Here is a 16495-nt window from a genome sequence, read left to right on the forward strand (position 1 = left end):
GCCCGGAAACAATCCACTTCACCTTCTCAACATTTGGCTTGGAACACTTGTTTGATGAATATTCAGTTAAACACTTGGATACAAGCTCTTGCCAGAAGGTCAGATCTCTGCCATTTATCTTGGAATATTTCTGAAGACAGTCTACTCCTTCTGTTAACTCCACACACTTCTGTGCTTGGATCTCCAAAGAAATGATAGATAACGCCAACACAGAAGGCTTCGCTTTATAAAATATGATCCTGCAGCAACGTGCCTTAAGCTGAGCTTCTAGTCTTTCGAAATTTAGGCTATTTTTCCTTTCAAATGGCAAGTTCTCTTGAATGAGTAATAGAACTGTCGAAACTGAAAGGCAGTGGTAGCTTTGACTTTCCAGCACACCTTCTCCAACCCAATTTTTTCCATTCTCACCAAATCTGAAACCATGAACCTATACTGACTTTATTCAGATCAAGTCAGTTGCCAGTGGGACATTCCTTTCCTCTTCTATTGATTTCACAGCCAAATAAAAGCAGCTCAGACCAACACACCCAAGGTGCTTGGGCTGTCCCTTCATTTTAGACAGGAATCTGTCCAGTGAATTCACAGCTAGAAAAAACGTCTCCATATAAAGCCAAAGAACTGAGTAAGACTAAGATCTTTTACTTCAAAGTCCCTTGGTCTTGCAGTCATTCTGAGGCCATTATCATGTGCAGATTCAATTAGTCTCAAGTCGCAGACCTTTGGCTGACATCTGGCCTCCTGTTCCAGCAGGGTATTTAGCTGGTGAAGCAGTTTCTGGGAGTCAGTTGTTGTCAGTACTTCTATCATCCTGGCAGAGACTGTGGTTCCTCAGCGCGGCCACCCTCCCAGGGCCTGCTTTCACCTCGCCCCACGATATCGGATTCAACAGGCCTAGGAGCTGGGACACTCGGGGGCAGGAGGGGAGAGGCCCAGGGAGAGGTCCGAGGTGGAGGTCTCCCCAGTGCCGCCGAGGCTACACCGCCCTCCTGCCGCTGGGACCAAAGCCCGTGTCTGCACCTTCTAATCTGTCCCATTATTCCTCAGGTCTGTTTTTTTTCTGCCAGTATCATGCTGATTTTATCACAGTAGCTTGGTAGTATAATTGCAAATCAGGGATTGTGATGCCTCTGCCTTTCCTTTATTGCCCAGGATTGCTTTTGCTGTTTATTCTAGGTGTCTGGTTCCAGATAAATTTTAGGAGTGTTTTCTCTAGATCTGTGAGGATACTAATGTTATTTGGATCAGGAGTGCATTAAATCTGTGTAAGTTTTGGGAGCATGGCCATTTTCACAACATTGGTTCTTCCTATCCATGAGCAAGAATAAAAAAATAAAAAATCCACTTTCTAAATTCCTCTTCAATCTCTTTTTTCAGAGTACTGTAATTTTCAATGAATAGGTCCTTTACTTCATTTGACTGATTCCTAAGTATTTTATTTTTTTGGATACTATTGTGAAGGATGTGGTTTCCCCAATTTCTCTTTCAGTGAGTTTGTGTACAAGAATGCTATTAATTTCTGTGTTGATTTTGTATCCCACTATACTACCGAATTTTATCATTAAATCTTGAAGTCTTTTTGGTGAAGTTTTGGGGGTCTTCTATGTAGAATATCATGTCATCTGCAAAAAATGATAATTTTACCTCTTCCCTTCTTATCCTTATTCCTTTATTTCTTTTTTGTCTAATTGCTCTAATTTTTCCAGAACTATATTGAATAGGAGTGGTGAGAGTAGACATCCTTATCTTGTTCCTGATTTTAGAGTGAAAGCTTTCAGGTTTTGTCCATGTAGTATGATGTTGGCTGTTGGTTTGTCATAGATGGCTTTTATTGGATTGAGGTAAAGACCATCTATTCTGATTTTCTGTAGGGTTTTTATCATGAATGAGTGTTGGACTTTATCAAAAGCTTTTTCTGCATCTTCAGATGATCATATGATTTCTGTCTTTGGCTCTGTTGATATGGTGTACTACATGTATTGATTTGCGTATACTGAACACTTCCCGCATTCCTGAGATGAATCCCACTTGGTCATCATGTATAATCTTCTGGATGATTTGCTGCATTCTGTTTGCTAGTATCTTCTTGAGGATTTTTGCACCTATGTTCATTAAGGAGACTGGTCTGTAGTTTTTTTTTGGTTGGGTCCTTCTCTGGTTTGGGTATCAGGGTAACAATACTTGCCTCCAGGAATGAGTTAGGGAGTATTGCTTCCCTTTCTATTTCATTAAAGAGTTTGAGGAGTCTTGGCATTAAATCTGCTCTAAATTTCTGCTGAATTCTTATAGAATTCAGCTGTGACTCCATCAGGACCACGGCTCTTCTTTGTTGCTAAGTTTTTAATTACATTTTCAGTTTCATTGATTGATACTGAGTTATTCAGGATTTTAATATCGTCTTGATTCACTTTAGTAATTTATAGGTACCTAGGAATCTGTCTCTTTCTTCTGTATTTTCCTTCTTATGAGAGTAAAGATTTTTCAAGTAGGTACTGATGGTCTTCTGAATTTGAAAAGAACTGAAGTGATTTCACCCTTTTCATTTCTTATTTCATGAATTTGAGTTTTTTCTTTCCTTTTTACAATAAGATTGGCTAGGAGTTTAACAATTTTATTTACTCATTCAAAGAACCAATTCTTTAATTAATTATTTGTATTGTTTTCTTAGTTTCCATTGCATTAATTTCTGCTCTGAGCTTCATAATTTCCTCCCTTCTTTGGGCTTTGGGCTTGACTTGCTCTTTCTCTACAAGTTTGAGGTGCAATTTTACGTTCCCTATTTGTGCTCATTCTGTTTTCCTAATATGAGAATTCACTGCTATAAATTTTCGGAGGACTGCTTTTATTGTGTCCCACAGTTTCCAGTAAGTTGTACCTGCATTTTCATTTGACTATAAATATTGTTTAATTTCTTCTTTAATCTCATCTGTGACCTATTGGTTGTTCAGGAAGGTGTTATTAAATTTCCGTGTGTTTATGGAGTTTTTGTGATTTCTACTGTCAGTAATTTCCAATTTCATTGCACTATAGTCAGGTAATATGCATGGGATAATTTCTATTCTTCTGCATTTACTTAAGCATGTTCTATGGGCCACTATATGGTCTATTTTAGAGAACATCCCATGTGCAGCTAAGAAGAATGTATATTCTGATGCTGTTGGGCGGAACACTCTGTAAAGTTCCACTAAGTCCAGATTTTTTATTTCTGCTTCTATTTTTCTAACCTATATAGGTTACTCCAGGATTAGCTATTTTGAATTGTGCTATTATGAACACTGGTATGTATGTATTAGTATAGTCTGATGTGCTAAGCTCTTTGGGGAGGAGAACAATAGATGGCTTATATCTCAATCCCCCAAGCCCTCCTGTGCTCATACCACTGGTTATTAAACTGAGGACCCCACGCATACTAGACAGGGTCTCACTTTGTACTTCAAGCTGGCCTTGAAGCTACTGTGTAGCCCATGCTGGCCTCAAAATCATGGTGATCCTCCTGCTGCAGCTTCCTGAGTACCTTAATATAGGTGTGTGCTACCACACCTGGCCATATTAATTATTTTACATTTTTAAAATTTTATTTTATTAGTATATGTTTGCAATTCACACAGTCTACAATCATCTTGAGGAGTGGTTACCTGTACATACTAGTTTTTTTTCCTAATCACCTTTGCCTTCCCTCCCTCTCCTCTGGTTTCCATATCAGCTTTTACATACTTGATATTGTCTTAGTTCGTGTTATGGCATATAATGTCTACAATGATTGGAGTTAGCAGGATCCAGTACATGGCACATCTTTATTCCTCTCATTTCCTCTTCCCCTCCTCCTCACACTTCATCCCTTGGACCACTTCCCTACTGGGCAAGATCTGTCCCCTTGTCCCTTTCTGGCCATCATTTATCATTTTCTTTGTTTATACCAAGCCTCACTCAAATGAGAGACACTATATGGTGTTTAATTGTGTGTGTCTGATTTATTTGACTCAACATTATATCTTCCAGGTGCATCTACTTTCCTACAAATGCCTCAAATTTGTCATTCTTTAGAGCAGAGTAGTACTCCATTGTATACAGATAACACATTTTCTTTATCCAATCATGTGTTGATGTGTATATAGGTTACTCCAGGATTAGCTATTACGAATTGTGCTGTTATGAACACTGGTATGCATGTATCAGTATAGTCTGATGTGCTAAGCTCTTTGGGGAGAATACCTACCAGGGGGATCACAGGGTCATATGGAATTTCTAATTACAGTTGAGAGGAAATCTCCATATTGATTTCCATAATGGTTGTATTAGTTTACATTCCCACCAACAGTGAAGGAGGGATCCTTTTTCACCACAGCCATGCCAGTATTTGTTGACTGATTTCCTAATGACTGTCATTCTTTCCTAGTAAGATGGATCTTAGTTTTAATTTGCAATTCTCCAATGGCTTGAGATGTCAAGCATTTTTTCATAGATTTGTTGACCATTTTTATTTCTTCCTCTATCAAGTGTTCATTTCTCTTTCCCATTTCTTGACTGGATTTTTATTTTTAGGTGGTTTAATGTTTTGAGTTCTCTGTATATTCTAGATATTAGTCCTCCATCTGAGAAGTAGCTGGCAAACTTTTTTTCCATTCTGTAGGCTGTCTCTTCACTCTACTGTTTGATTCTTTTGCTGTACAGAGCTTTTCAGTCTGATATAATCCCATTTGTTGATCCTTGCTATTTCTTGTGGAATTGAGGTTCTATCTAGAAAATCTTGCCCTATACCTATGTCTTCAAGTGTTTTACCTATTTTATCTTCCAGAAGGTTTAATGTTTGTTTTAAAGTTTATATCTTTGACCTACTTTGATTTTAACTTAATATATGGTGACAGATAAGCATCCAGTTTCATTCTTCTACAAACAGATAACCAGTTTTCCCAACACCACTTGAATAGGCTATCTTTCCTCCAATATATGCTTTTGGACCCTTTGTTGTAGGTCTGGGAAGTTTCTGTATCCTCTATTCTGTTCCATTGATCCAAGTGTCTGTTTTTCTTCCAGTACCATGCTGTGTTTACCACTATTGCTTGCAGTATAGTTTGAAGTCTGGTATTGCTATGTCTCTCGCTTTGCTCTTACGGTCCAAAATTACTTTTTTTATTCTGGGTCTCTTCTGGCTTCACACGAATTTTAAGATTTATTTCTCTAGATCTGTAAAGTACGCAGTTGGTATTTTGATTGGGACTGCAATGAATCTGTATAAAAGTTTTGGAAGTATGGCCATTCTGACAATATCAGTTCTGCCTATTAAGGAGCAAGGGACATGACCTTCTTTTCATTTTCTGATGTCCTCTTCAATCTCCTTCTTCAGAGTACTGTGGTTTTCTTTGTAGAATCTTTCACTTCCTTAGTTTGTTCATTTTTCTTAAAGCTACTGTGAATGGTATTGTTTTCAGAATTTCCTTCTCATCCTGTTCATTAATAGTATATACAAATGCTAATGATTTTAGTGTGTTTATCTTGACTCCTACTTTGCTAAAATAGGTTATTAATTCTAAGTGTTTTTTGGTGGTATTCGTTGGGTCTCCTATGTATAGTATCATGTCATCTGCAAATAATTTTAGTTCTTCCTTCCCATATGTATCCCTTTTATTTCTTATTCTTGCCTAATTGCTATGGCTAATATTTCCAGTACTATGTTGAAGAGAAGAGATGATGGTAGGCATCCTCACCTTATTCCTGATTTTAGGAAAGATATTTTTTGTTTTTCCCATTTACTTTGATGTTGGCTATTGGTTAGTCATATATAGCTTTTATGATACTCAGGTATGATCCTTATATACCTGTTTTCTTCAGAGTTTTTATTATGAAGGGGTGTTAGATTAGTTATTTTAAAGTTTTTAACTGCCAATTCCACTATATAAGTCATTTGTGTTTTGGGGGGTTTTTTGGGGATTTTTTTGCAGTACAGAGGATCGAACTCACGACCTTGGGCTTGCCAGTCACAACTGAGTCACTACTTCACCTAGTTTTCATTTGCCTCAGTTTCAGATGTCTTGAGGGTAGGATCAGAAGTGTGCCAGGCTAGGACCACAGGACTTGAGATCTCTGCTGACTGGCCAGCCCTGGCTTCCTGTGGGGCTGCAGACCCAGAAGTTCCATGAGAGAACGATGGCTGCAAGGGTGGCTTTTCCAGATCCAGTTGGCAGAGCAGCTCACATGCAGCCCCTGCAGCGCTGTGGCTTCTCCTCACTCAGAAGGATTCCTTTCACACAGAGGCCTTACTGCTCTGGGTCGGGAACACCAGTAAATATACACAGGCATGCAAACGGCAACTAAGTTCTGTGCAACCAGAAAGGGACAGCTCCACTCTGGTTTGAATATACTTGTGTTTAATCGTTTCTACATCATAACAAATGCTACTCCTGAGAAAGGATGATTGATACTTTTATTTATAAGTGCAACTATTTAGTGGCAGCATGAAAATGCTTCACAGATTCCACCATCTTTCATTTTTGTTCTTTTTTTCAGACAGGTGTCATGCCCTAGTTTTAAAAAAAAAAAATTATGAGATAGGGTCTCACTATGTAGTTCAGGCTAGCTTTGAACTCACTATGTCATCCAGGCTGGTCCTGAACTTGCAGTGATCCTCCTGCCTCAGCCTCTTGAATACTGTGATTATAGGCACAGACCACTATGTCCAGCAATTTTTTTATTAGTATATGTTTGTGACACATAATGAATAATCACGTGGTAATGGTACACATACATACTGCATCTTCATTGCTTTTACTCCCCCTTCACTTCTGTTTTCCATCTTCTCTTCCCACAAAGTCTAGACTCCACAAAGTCTATTTCTCTGCTTCTTATCATTTTTCTTTTATCTTGCTCTTCACATTTTATATTTTGGATTTTTTTATTTTAAAACGATTTTTATTTTAATGTAACACAAGTAGATATTAAAAAGAAAATACAAGAAACAAAACAAAAAGGGTCTACTAAGTCCATTTGTTCACAAGTTTAGCTCAGTTCTGTTATTTCTTTGCTGATATTTTGCCTACTTGATGTATATCTTTGTGACAATGTGATGTGAAGGTCCCCCACTACAATTGTTACTGTTTTTTGATTTTTTATGTCTATTAATATTTATCTTATATAGTTGGGTGCTCCTGTATTTGGTGCATATATATTTATGATTATTATCTCTTCCTCTTGCAGTTATCCCCTAACAAGTACGTCATGACCTTCTTTATCTCTTTTGATCATTCTTGGTTTGAAGTTCACATTTCTACAAAGAGAATAGCTACCTCTTCTTTTTTCTCAGTTCCTGTCTCATGGAGTTATTGTTTTCCATCCTTTGACTTATGCTTCTTGTATACAACATATTGCTGGATTTTGTTTCTTGGTCCACTCTGCCAGTCTATTTCTTTTGATTGGTGAATGGAGGCCATTTACATTAATGGATATAACTGGTATATGTTGGCTTCTCTTCATCATGTTATTCTCCTGCTGTTGGTTTCCTTCTTTTCCCCTACGTTTAATTGCTTGCCCTGCTTGGTAGTTCCTTTCTACTATTGTTCTTGGAATTGTGGTCATTTTTATCGCTTTCCAGAATATCTTTCAGTACTCTCTGTAGGGTTGGCGTGGTGGTCATGAATCTCTCAGTTGTTCTTTGTGGTGGAAGTATCTTATTTCTCCATTAATTTTGAAAGATAAGTTTGCAGGGTACATTAATCTGGGTTGGAAGTTGTTTTCTTTCAGGAACTGAAATACTTCACTCCAAGCTCTTCTTGACTTGGTTTGTGTTGAGAAGTCTGCCATGACTCTGATGGGCTTTCCTTTATAGGTGATCTGTTTCTTTTCTCTAATAACTTTTAATATTCTGTTCTTCTGCTGAATTTCTGGGATCTTATAATATGTCTGGGTGTAGATTTATTTTGGTTATGGCTAACTGGAGTTGTATATGGCTCACTTATCTGTATATCAGATTCTTTTGCCATGCTTGAGAAATTTTTTGCTATTACTTCTGCAAATAGTGTTTTTCTGTCATTTTTGTTGACACCTCCTTTTTCATTGACACCTATCATACCTATACCTATACCCACCATACCTACATACCTATATTGTTTTCTTCACATCATCTTGCAGCTGTTGAATTGTTATCTCCTCATAGTTATTTTTTAAGAGATCTTTGTTTTCATGGTCACTAGCTGCAATGCTATCTTCAAGGTCTGAAAGTCTATCTTCAGTTTTGTTCAAGTGGTTTTGCCAGCTTTCAATGGAATCTTTAATTTCCTGGATATCTCTTTGAATATTCTATACATTTTAACTCTTTCCTATATTGGTCATTCAAGGTTTCCATCATTTTTCTATGCTCTATTTTTTTATCTATGTCTTCTTCAGATATGCTGAGTAACAGTTATAAAGAAAGAAAAACTTGAGGCTTTTATAGGTAAATGGACACAACCAGAGCCCATACTAATAAGTGAAATAAATCAGACCCACATGTGTAAACACCGTATTGTCTCACTAGTGTAAGAACCTGAAAGAGTGAATAAAAATTAGGAGGTACAACAGATAGTGGGAAATGAAAGGAAACTGCTCAAAAGAACTGAGATGAGGGAAAAGAGAAAAGAAAGAAGGAGAAAATTATATATATACACACACAGGATAGCTAACATAGTTCTACTACTGACTTCTATTGCTTTATTGAAAGGAACAGTTAATGTTTGTTTGATCAGTCTTACACGTCTATACTTGTTTACCTGAGTAAGCAATCTGAAGATATCAATACATAATACAACAACCATTGTTAATTTCCTATCACCTTGTCTGAAATTCAGTATTGCTTGTATTATTTTTGTGTTGTTTTGTAAATGTGTTGTTATTATGTTTTCATTCTTTTATTTTTAAAATTTAAAAAAAAGACATGCTGAGTAATTCTTTCATTATGGTTGTCATTTCTTTTTTTACCTGAGAGATGATTTCTGATCTGTTTTCTTCTATAGCCTGATGGAGTTGTTTCTTTACTTCAGTTGCTATCATTTCAGAAATTTCAGGTGTGTGACTTCCAATTACTTCTATGCTGATGTCTCCTGGACTTGTTCTGGGCGGGCTGGAGGTCTGAGATTGCATTTTGCTCCTTCATTTTGACATTTTCTATTTCAAAACATTTGTTTTCTGTGATGATCCTTGTGAGATTTGGTAGTAGGTAACTGTATTACTAGTATCAAGGCCTCTTCAGGAATAGTCTGTACTGCAGGGATATCTTCTGTGTATAGGAGATTCTTGGTTTGTGTCTGTCCCAAGACCCTACCTTCCCAATTGAGAGTGGGATGTTGATTTCTGTTTGGCCTAGTCCCCAGTCTTTTGGAATAGGGCTGTGCTATGGTTACCACCCCAGAGCTTCTCAATATTGTCACATAAGGGAGAGCAACTGATTAAACCAGATGTGACATCCTAGCTACAGTAATACAATTAGCAGTGAGCACAGTTTAGAAAATGACAAACTGTGGTAACTATTAATTTTGTATTTTAGGCTTTAAGAACAAAGTCTATAGTTATATAACAGAACAGATCGCAGATTAGGAGTTTGTATGCAAAGTGCTTCCCCTTGTTAGAGTGTATTTACCCTGGGTTCCTCCAGACGAGCCAGTTGCCATGTCCCATGCTAGCTGCCCATCCTGTAAAGCAGGAGTATGGGCCAGGCACCAGGGTTCCTGTGGACCAAGGTTCCCGCAATGGTAGGGAGGCAGTGGGGTGTTGTTTCTCCCTTCCCAAGTGGCTCCCAGAGGCTCACTGTTGCTCCCACAATAGGGAAGAAGTGAGCCCCTCCTGCGAGGCTCACTTAGGCTCACAGAGGCTCACTATGCTTTGGTTCTGGTATGTTGAACTGGTATTGATTTTAGGAACTGATTTCTTCTTGATTTCTTCTGTGATCCACTAATTACTCAAGACTGTTTTAATCTTCATTTGTTTCCATAATTTCCGTGGTTTCTTTTGCCATTGAGTCTAGTTTCATTGCACAATAATATGGTGATATGCATAGGATAATCTCAGTTCTCTTGCATTTACTTAGGCAATCTTTATGAGTTCATGTATGGTCTATATTAGAGAAAGCTCCATGTGCTGCTAAGAATGTGTGTTCTGTTGTTGGGTGCAACACTCTGTATGTATCTATTAAGTCTATTTGTTCAAAGGTGTGGATCAACTCTGACTTCTTTATATTTTTTTTACCTAGTTCATTTGTTTGTGACAATTGGTAGGAAGGGTCTCCACTATAATTGTGTTGATATTTATCTGATATTTTAATGTTCTTTTTAATGAAATTAGGCACATCCATGCTTGTGTATATACACACTTGTGACTCTTATCTCTTCCTGTTGAACTGTTCCCTTAACCAATACGTAGTGACTTCTTCCCCTCTTCTAATCAGTTTTGGCTTGAATTTCACTTTGTCTGAAAATGGGATAGCTACTACTGCTTGTTTTCAGTCTCCTATTGGATGAAATATTGTTTCCATTCTTTAATTTTTATTCTAGAATTTTTTTTATTAAATGTGCTTGTTATCCAACCCAATCTGTCAGTCTGTCTTTTGATTGAGTAACTGATACCATTCACATTGAGAGTTATTACTAAAAGATAAATTATTCCTGTCATTGCATTATTTTCCTATTGCTAATTTCCATTTTTTTTCTCCTTCTGTTCAGCTGCTCAAACTGCCTAGTATATTTATTAAACTTTTTGGCATTGTTGGGTCTTTTCTCTCTTTCTAGGATATCTTTGAGTATTTTTTGGAGTGCTGATTTGGTGATCATGAATTTCTTAAAATGCTCTTTGTTACAAAAATACTTTATTTCTCCATCAATTTTGAAAGAATTTTGCAGGACATATAAGTCTAGGCTGGAAGTTGTTTTTAGAGCTTGAAGCACTTCTAAGCTCCTCTTACCTTTAAGGTTTGTGTTGAAAAGTCTGTTGTAATTCTAATTGGGTACATGTTATGGTTTGTATCTAGATGTTCCCCTCAAAGCCTCATGTGGTCATAGGTGGAGCTTTTTGGAAGTAGATGATCTAGAGTGTGTGATGCAAGGATTAAGGATGGATGCTAGGATTAAGGGTGCAGTGCTGGCATTAAGGATGCAGCAACCAGAGTCTGAGTACCCTGGATGGAATATAAGGGATAGAAAGGAGGTTTCCTGCTGCTTTGCTACTTCGCTGCTGGCTGCCTTCTGCCTGCCTGACTTTGCCATGAACCATTTCTCCTCTCTGATATCCCTCTGCCATGCCACCCTGCCTTGAAGCCAGCTGACTATGGACTAAAATCTACAAACTGTGAGCTCAAGTAAACCTTTCCTCCTTTAAGTTGTGGGTGTTGGGTATTTTGTCTGAGCAATGAGTAAAGTGACAAAGATACAGGAAAAACAACAAATCACTTATAAAAGTATTAATCTTTTGAGATTTTGCCCTTGTGTAGGAATTCTGGGATTTTGACTATGATATGTTGTAAAGCTGTTTTCTAATCATGCCTATTTGACATTCTATATGCCTCAATCACTGTAAGTTGAGTTCTTTTCCCACCTTTGAGAAGTTTTCTATTATTTCTGTAAACAGGTTATTTATGCCCTTTGTGTGGTCCTGATTTTGCATTAATTCTAATTAATCTTAGTCTTCTTTGTGTCATCTAGGGGCTACTGAATCCATCTGAGTTGTTTACTTGTAGTTTTTAAGGTATCTCTAAGTATATGGTCACTTACATACACCATGTCTTCTACTTCTGCCACTGCCCATATATTCAATACAATTTTTTATCTCCTAAATTTCCATTTAGTACCTATTCAAGGATCCTAATTCTTTACCAAACTGGTCATTCATGTTCAGTATTGTTTTATCTCAGCTATCTATTTATTAAGGTCTTCTGTAAGCTCACTAGCCTTTTTTAAAGCCCAGTATTTGTTTTAAATATGTCATGTTTGAGTTTACCAAGCACTTTTTTTGTCTCTTTGTCTCCTCTTATTTCATATAATTCGACTGCTTGGTGTTTTATTCCCCCCGCCATCAATGCCCCATGGATCAGCCATGGGGGACTTAGGGGTTTTGGAGTTATGTTGCTGCCTTGTCTTCTAACATTTCCATTGTTTTTGGTTTTACTATTGTTTTGTGCTCAGGTTGTAGGCTGACATTAGTGGAAAGACTCTGTTGGTAGTACAGCAATCTTTTCAGTGTCTTTTCAGTGATGCATGCTGGGCATGGCTAACTATAGGCCTCTGCCTCTGTCCTAAGATCCAACCACCTCCATTACTTTGAGAGAAAAGAATACTGTGCAACTGGCCTAGGGCCCAGCTCTCCAGAAACAAGCCACAGTATTGTCGATGACACAAAGACAATCCAGATATTGGCATACAGAGAAACAACTAGCCATAAAATCAGCAATAGTAATAGAGTCAAAGACATATTAAATACAGGCATAGCATAAAAACCATTAAAAGTTACAACTGTACAACCTTTAACCATGGAAAAGAGATCTGTAATTATAATAGGCACAAAGACAAACCAAAATTGACATAAAGTATCTACTAAATGCTACACTATTAACAATAGAAAAGAATTAAAAAATGGATAGCATAAAGTTAACTAAATATCTAAAGATTAATAAAGCTTAACAGTAATACTAGTAAACACAGAGGGGGTGGGAAATGGGAAAATGAAAGTAAAATTTGAATGATGAGGAAGATGAGAAGGTATGAAAAGTGAGATAAAAGATTCTATTAAAGGAGTAAAAGAAAGTTAGTAGAACTTGACCAAAGTAACAGAAAAAAACAAAGAAGAAAATTAAAAGCAAAGAAAAAAGAAAGGACAAAGGAAAAGGAAAGAAATCTAACTCCCCAATGAAGAAAAAAAATGAGTTAAAAAAATTCCTCTGTGTTTTTTGAATGAGTGGTTTCTTTCCACAGTCTGCAGTATTAGAACCCACCAGGTATGGGGTGAGTGGTGAGTCACTACTAAGCCCTATTTTGTTCCCATACTTGCATTTTTGGGTATAGATGCTGAACCCTGCCCTGCCTCTCCTACTGGGCAGGGTTGGTCAATGGAGTCTGACCTAGGGCTCTACACACTCTGGCCATGGCCACTTTTTGTGTTGATATGTGCCCTGTAAGTCATGGTTTTCCCTGCTTAGCTTTAAGAACTGTGTGTTGTGAGGTGCTCCCTTAGAAGCTCTTCCGTCTGCACACTTGAAGCTGCAGCAATGATCCACCCCAGGGTATATCACTTGTGTCACCAGAGACAGATCTCTGGGGAGGTCAGCTTTCTAGATTGCTTTGTTCTGTTCTCTGCATTGTGTTCTGTTTTTCCAGCCTCTCTGTAGTTTCTAGTTTTGTTGTTTATTGCTGGTTTATCCGTCAGCTTCTCCTGATACCAGGAGATCTATTATTTTTTTTTCTCTTCACCAAGTTATTGTTTTCCTTTTGATTCCAGGTCCAGAGAGGCTGTATCACTTGCTACATTCTCAAGTAGACTGGAAGTCCTCTTTCATGAGTGTCTTAAACTGTGCTTTCCTGGCTACCTCCATGTCCTGAATCAATTCAAAACATTTACTTTTCATGGTCATTTTGATTTTGGGGAATACTCAGAGGTCTTATGATGCCAGACCCAGTCAGTCAGGTGGGTGAGGACACACCCACTTGAATGCTTTTATGAGCCTGCCTATCTGTTGGATGACAATCAGCAGCAACGTTCACCATATTTTTTATCATTCCTTTTAAGGATACTCATAAGAGATTTAACAGAACTGCTTCCGAAAAGTGACAAAGTCAGGCGTGGTGGCGCACGCCTGCAATTCCAGCACTCAGGAGGCTGAGGCAGGAGGATTGTTGCAAGTTTGAGACTAGCCTGGGCTACAAAGTGAGCTCAAGGCCAGCCTGAACTGCACAGTGAGACTCTGTCTCAAAAAGATAAAAAAAAAAAAAGTAACAAGAACAATGGATGGGACACGTATGCTCAAAGTTGGAGTATTTTGAGGGAGGTTAATGGCAATGTGTCTTTTACTGTAATAAAGTTTCCTAAATTTAAACATTCACTATATATTTTGATTGTCACTTGTATCAATAATAGCCTATTGTTTAAGACATTTGAGATACTAAATTTACCTTTATCACAATATTTGTGAGCAATAAATTATACCACAGTCTTCCCAAATTAGTTCTGCCAATGAAGTAGTACTTTAAAAACCAAAAACCCTGTCACCATTCTCTTTGGTGATGCCCTTTGGTGAGTCCCTCTTTGGACTGTCTGAAACAGTCACCTTCAGGCCACTCACCTGACATGGTGGTGTGGGTCTTGGCACCACCAAGCTCCTCCTGGGTAACATCCTCATTGGTGACAGACTTCACCACATCAGGGCCAGTGATAAACAGGTAAGAGGTGTCCTGAAATCAGATTTCCAGAACAGTCAGTGCCAGATCACCAGAGCTGCACAGGCTTAGAGTCTGCTCAGCAAGAAGAAAAATGCAGAGAAGGCTAACACTTACCTGGCTCAAAGCTACCTATCCAAACTAAAGACTCAAGTTTTCCAGGTCTCATTGTCTACTTAAAAATAAAATCTTTGTTGCATGGTTCTACCTCAGCAAGTTAACATGCAGTGCAGTTAGCACCTCAGGGTCACTCATCTACCAAACACTGTAACACAGGGCCACGACAACCTTCTGTGTACCAAGCACTTCCCTAAGCACTTCATGGAATTGTGTAATTAAAACCTAGATACTATTATCACCCCCTTTACACATAGGGAAACAGAGGCACCAAGATGATAGGTACTCCACCATTGTAAGTGAAGCCACTTTAAAGACACTGATATCAGTGCTTCAGTATTATGAGAAAGGGTGACAGGCTTTTAATTTTCAGTTTCTAATTCACAGGTAATAAGGCATATAATAAAAGAAATTATGCAGAAGAGCAGGCAACACTGCAGAAAGTAAGTCTATATTTCAGCCCTTACTTCCAAGCTTCCACCCCTTCTCCTCTATGAAACAAACACAGTTTCTTACCTATTTTTACAAAATATTCATGCATATACGAGCACGTATTTTTCTCATCCTCTAATAAAACAGTTCCTTTTCAACTCAAATACTTTTTCTGTAACACAATCACTTTTCTTATGAACACTTATTCTCAAATTCACTTATTTTAAAACAATACTACAGCTTACAAATCACTTCATATCAGTATAGTAGCATATGTACCATAAGTGAACCACCACCTAGGGATGGTCGCTTAGATTGTTTCCAGTACTGTACTAGTATGCACTTTTGCAATAAATAACTTAATATAATCCCCTCTAGACTCTGCGTATATATCTGCTCATTTTTTAAATGATAGTTTGCATTTTATACCATCAGGGTTTGTGTCTAGATGTCCCCCCCAAAACCCTCATGAATTCGTGGGGGGTGGGCTTTTCAAAGGCAGCTGAATCTAGAGTTTATGATTGATTCATGGTGCAATGCTGGAATTAAGGGTGTGAGTGTTACACCCGCTCTAGGGCAGGTAGCTTGAATACAACATAAGGGAGAGAAACAGGCATGTCCCTTCCTTCTCTTCCTTGCTTTTGCTGTCTGCTATTGCCATGAACTGTTGCCCTCTGCCATGTGCCACCCTGCCATGAAGCCAGGTGATTATGGACTGAAACCTCCACAAAGTTTGAGCTAAGAAAAACCTTTCCTCCTTAAACTTTAGGAATCAGATATTTTGTCTCAGCAATGAGAAAAGTAACTAAGACCTATACTAAGGAAATTAATCTAAGGTCTATCAATTTTTTCTCTTATGGCTCTTTCTTTGGGGTCTTGTTAGAAAACATCTAGCTAGAAAGGCCTCCCCCACTCCACAAAAAGATTTCTAAATTAGCGTTCATAGCAGCATTATTTATAACAATTAAAAAACTTGAACTAGCCAGCCTAGCATGTAAGAAACTGAACAAGTTTTTACTACTAAGTAAAAAGCTGAACAAACTGAAAAAAATCAACAGCTTTTAGATCCAGAGAGCTGAGGTCACTCCAAAATTAGCAGCCTGACAGGCAGTGCAGAGAATTCATTCTTGCCAGAGCAGAAACTACTAAGTACAAATACCCACAGGAGCCAGGGCTGATGCAAGGAAAGCCGAGCCATACCTGGTAGGTTACTAGAGGTCAGTGTGGACACTCTGAGAGATAACTCCACAAGGCCCTAGTCGTGAGGAATCTCACACTTTCATGAGTTTTACCTTCAGTAATTTGACCAAAGTCAGTGACCACTGGAGAAGAATTTTATTATGGTTTCAATCTAGAATGTCCTCCAGAAGTCCTATGTGTTTAGAGATGGGCTGTTGGAAGGTACTTGGATTGTGCAGGCACTGTTAACCCCCTAATTAATACATAGCTCAGTGTGCTGTCAGGAGGAGGGTCACGGAGGTGTGACGTGGAAGGGTGCATCTCTTGCCCTGGCTCCTCTCTTCTCTCTGCTTCCTGGCTGCCATGACATGAGCCGAATTTCCTCTGCC

At 38.2% G+C, this 16495-nt stretch overlaps 1 protein-coding gene across 1 annotated transcript in view; it reads right to left on the bottom strand.

Moving 5' to 3' along the window:
• Nucleotides 1-16495, bottom strand: part of Pccb (propionyl CoA carboxylase, beta polypeptide) — an 88778-nt gene that overhangs the window by 31923 nt on the left and 40360 nt on the right. Inside the window, exon 7 of the mRNA XM_005406779.2 lies at nucleotides 14285-14393. Within this exon, the coding sequence (XP_005406836.1) occupies nucleotides 14285-14393 (109 nt within the window). The remainder of the gene's footprint in view (nucleotides 1-14284; nucleotides 14394-16495) is intronic.

The sequence above is a fragment of the Chinchilla lanigera genome, unplaced genomic scaffold (assembly GCF_000276665.1).
Source record: "Chinchilla lanigera isolate Chin_1 unplaced genomic scaffold, ChiLan1.0 scaffold00100, whole genome shotgun sequence".
Lineage (NCBI taxonomy): Eukaryota > Metazoa > Chordata > Mammalia > Rodentia > Chinchillidae > Chinchilla > Chinchilla lanigera.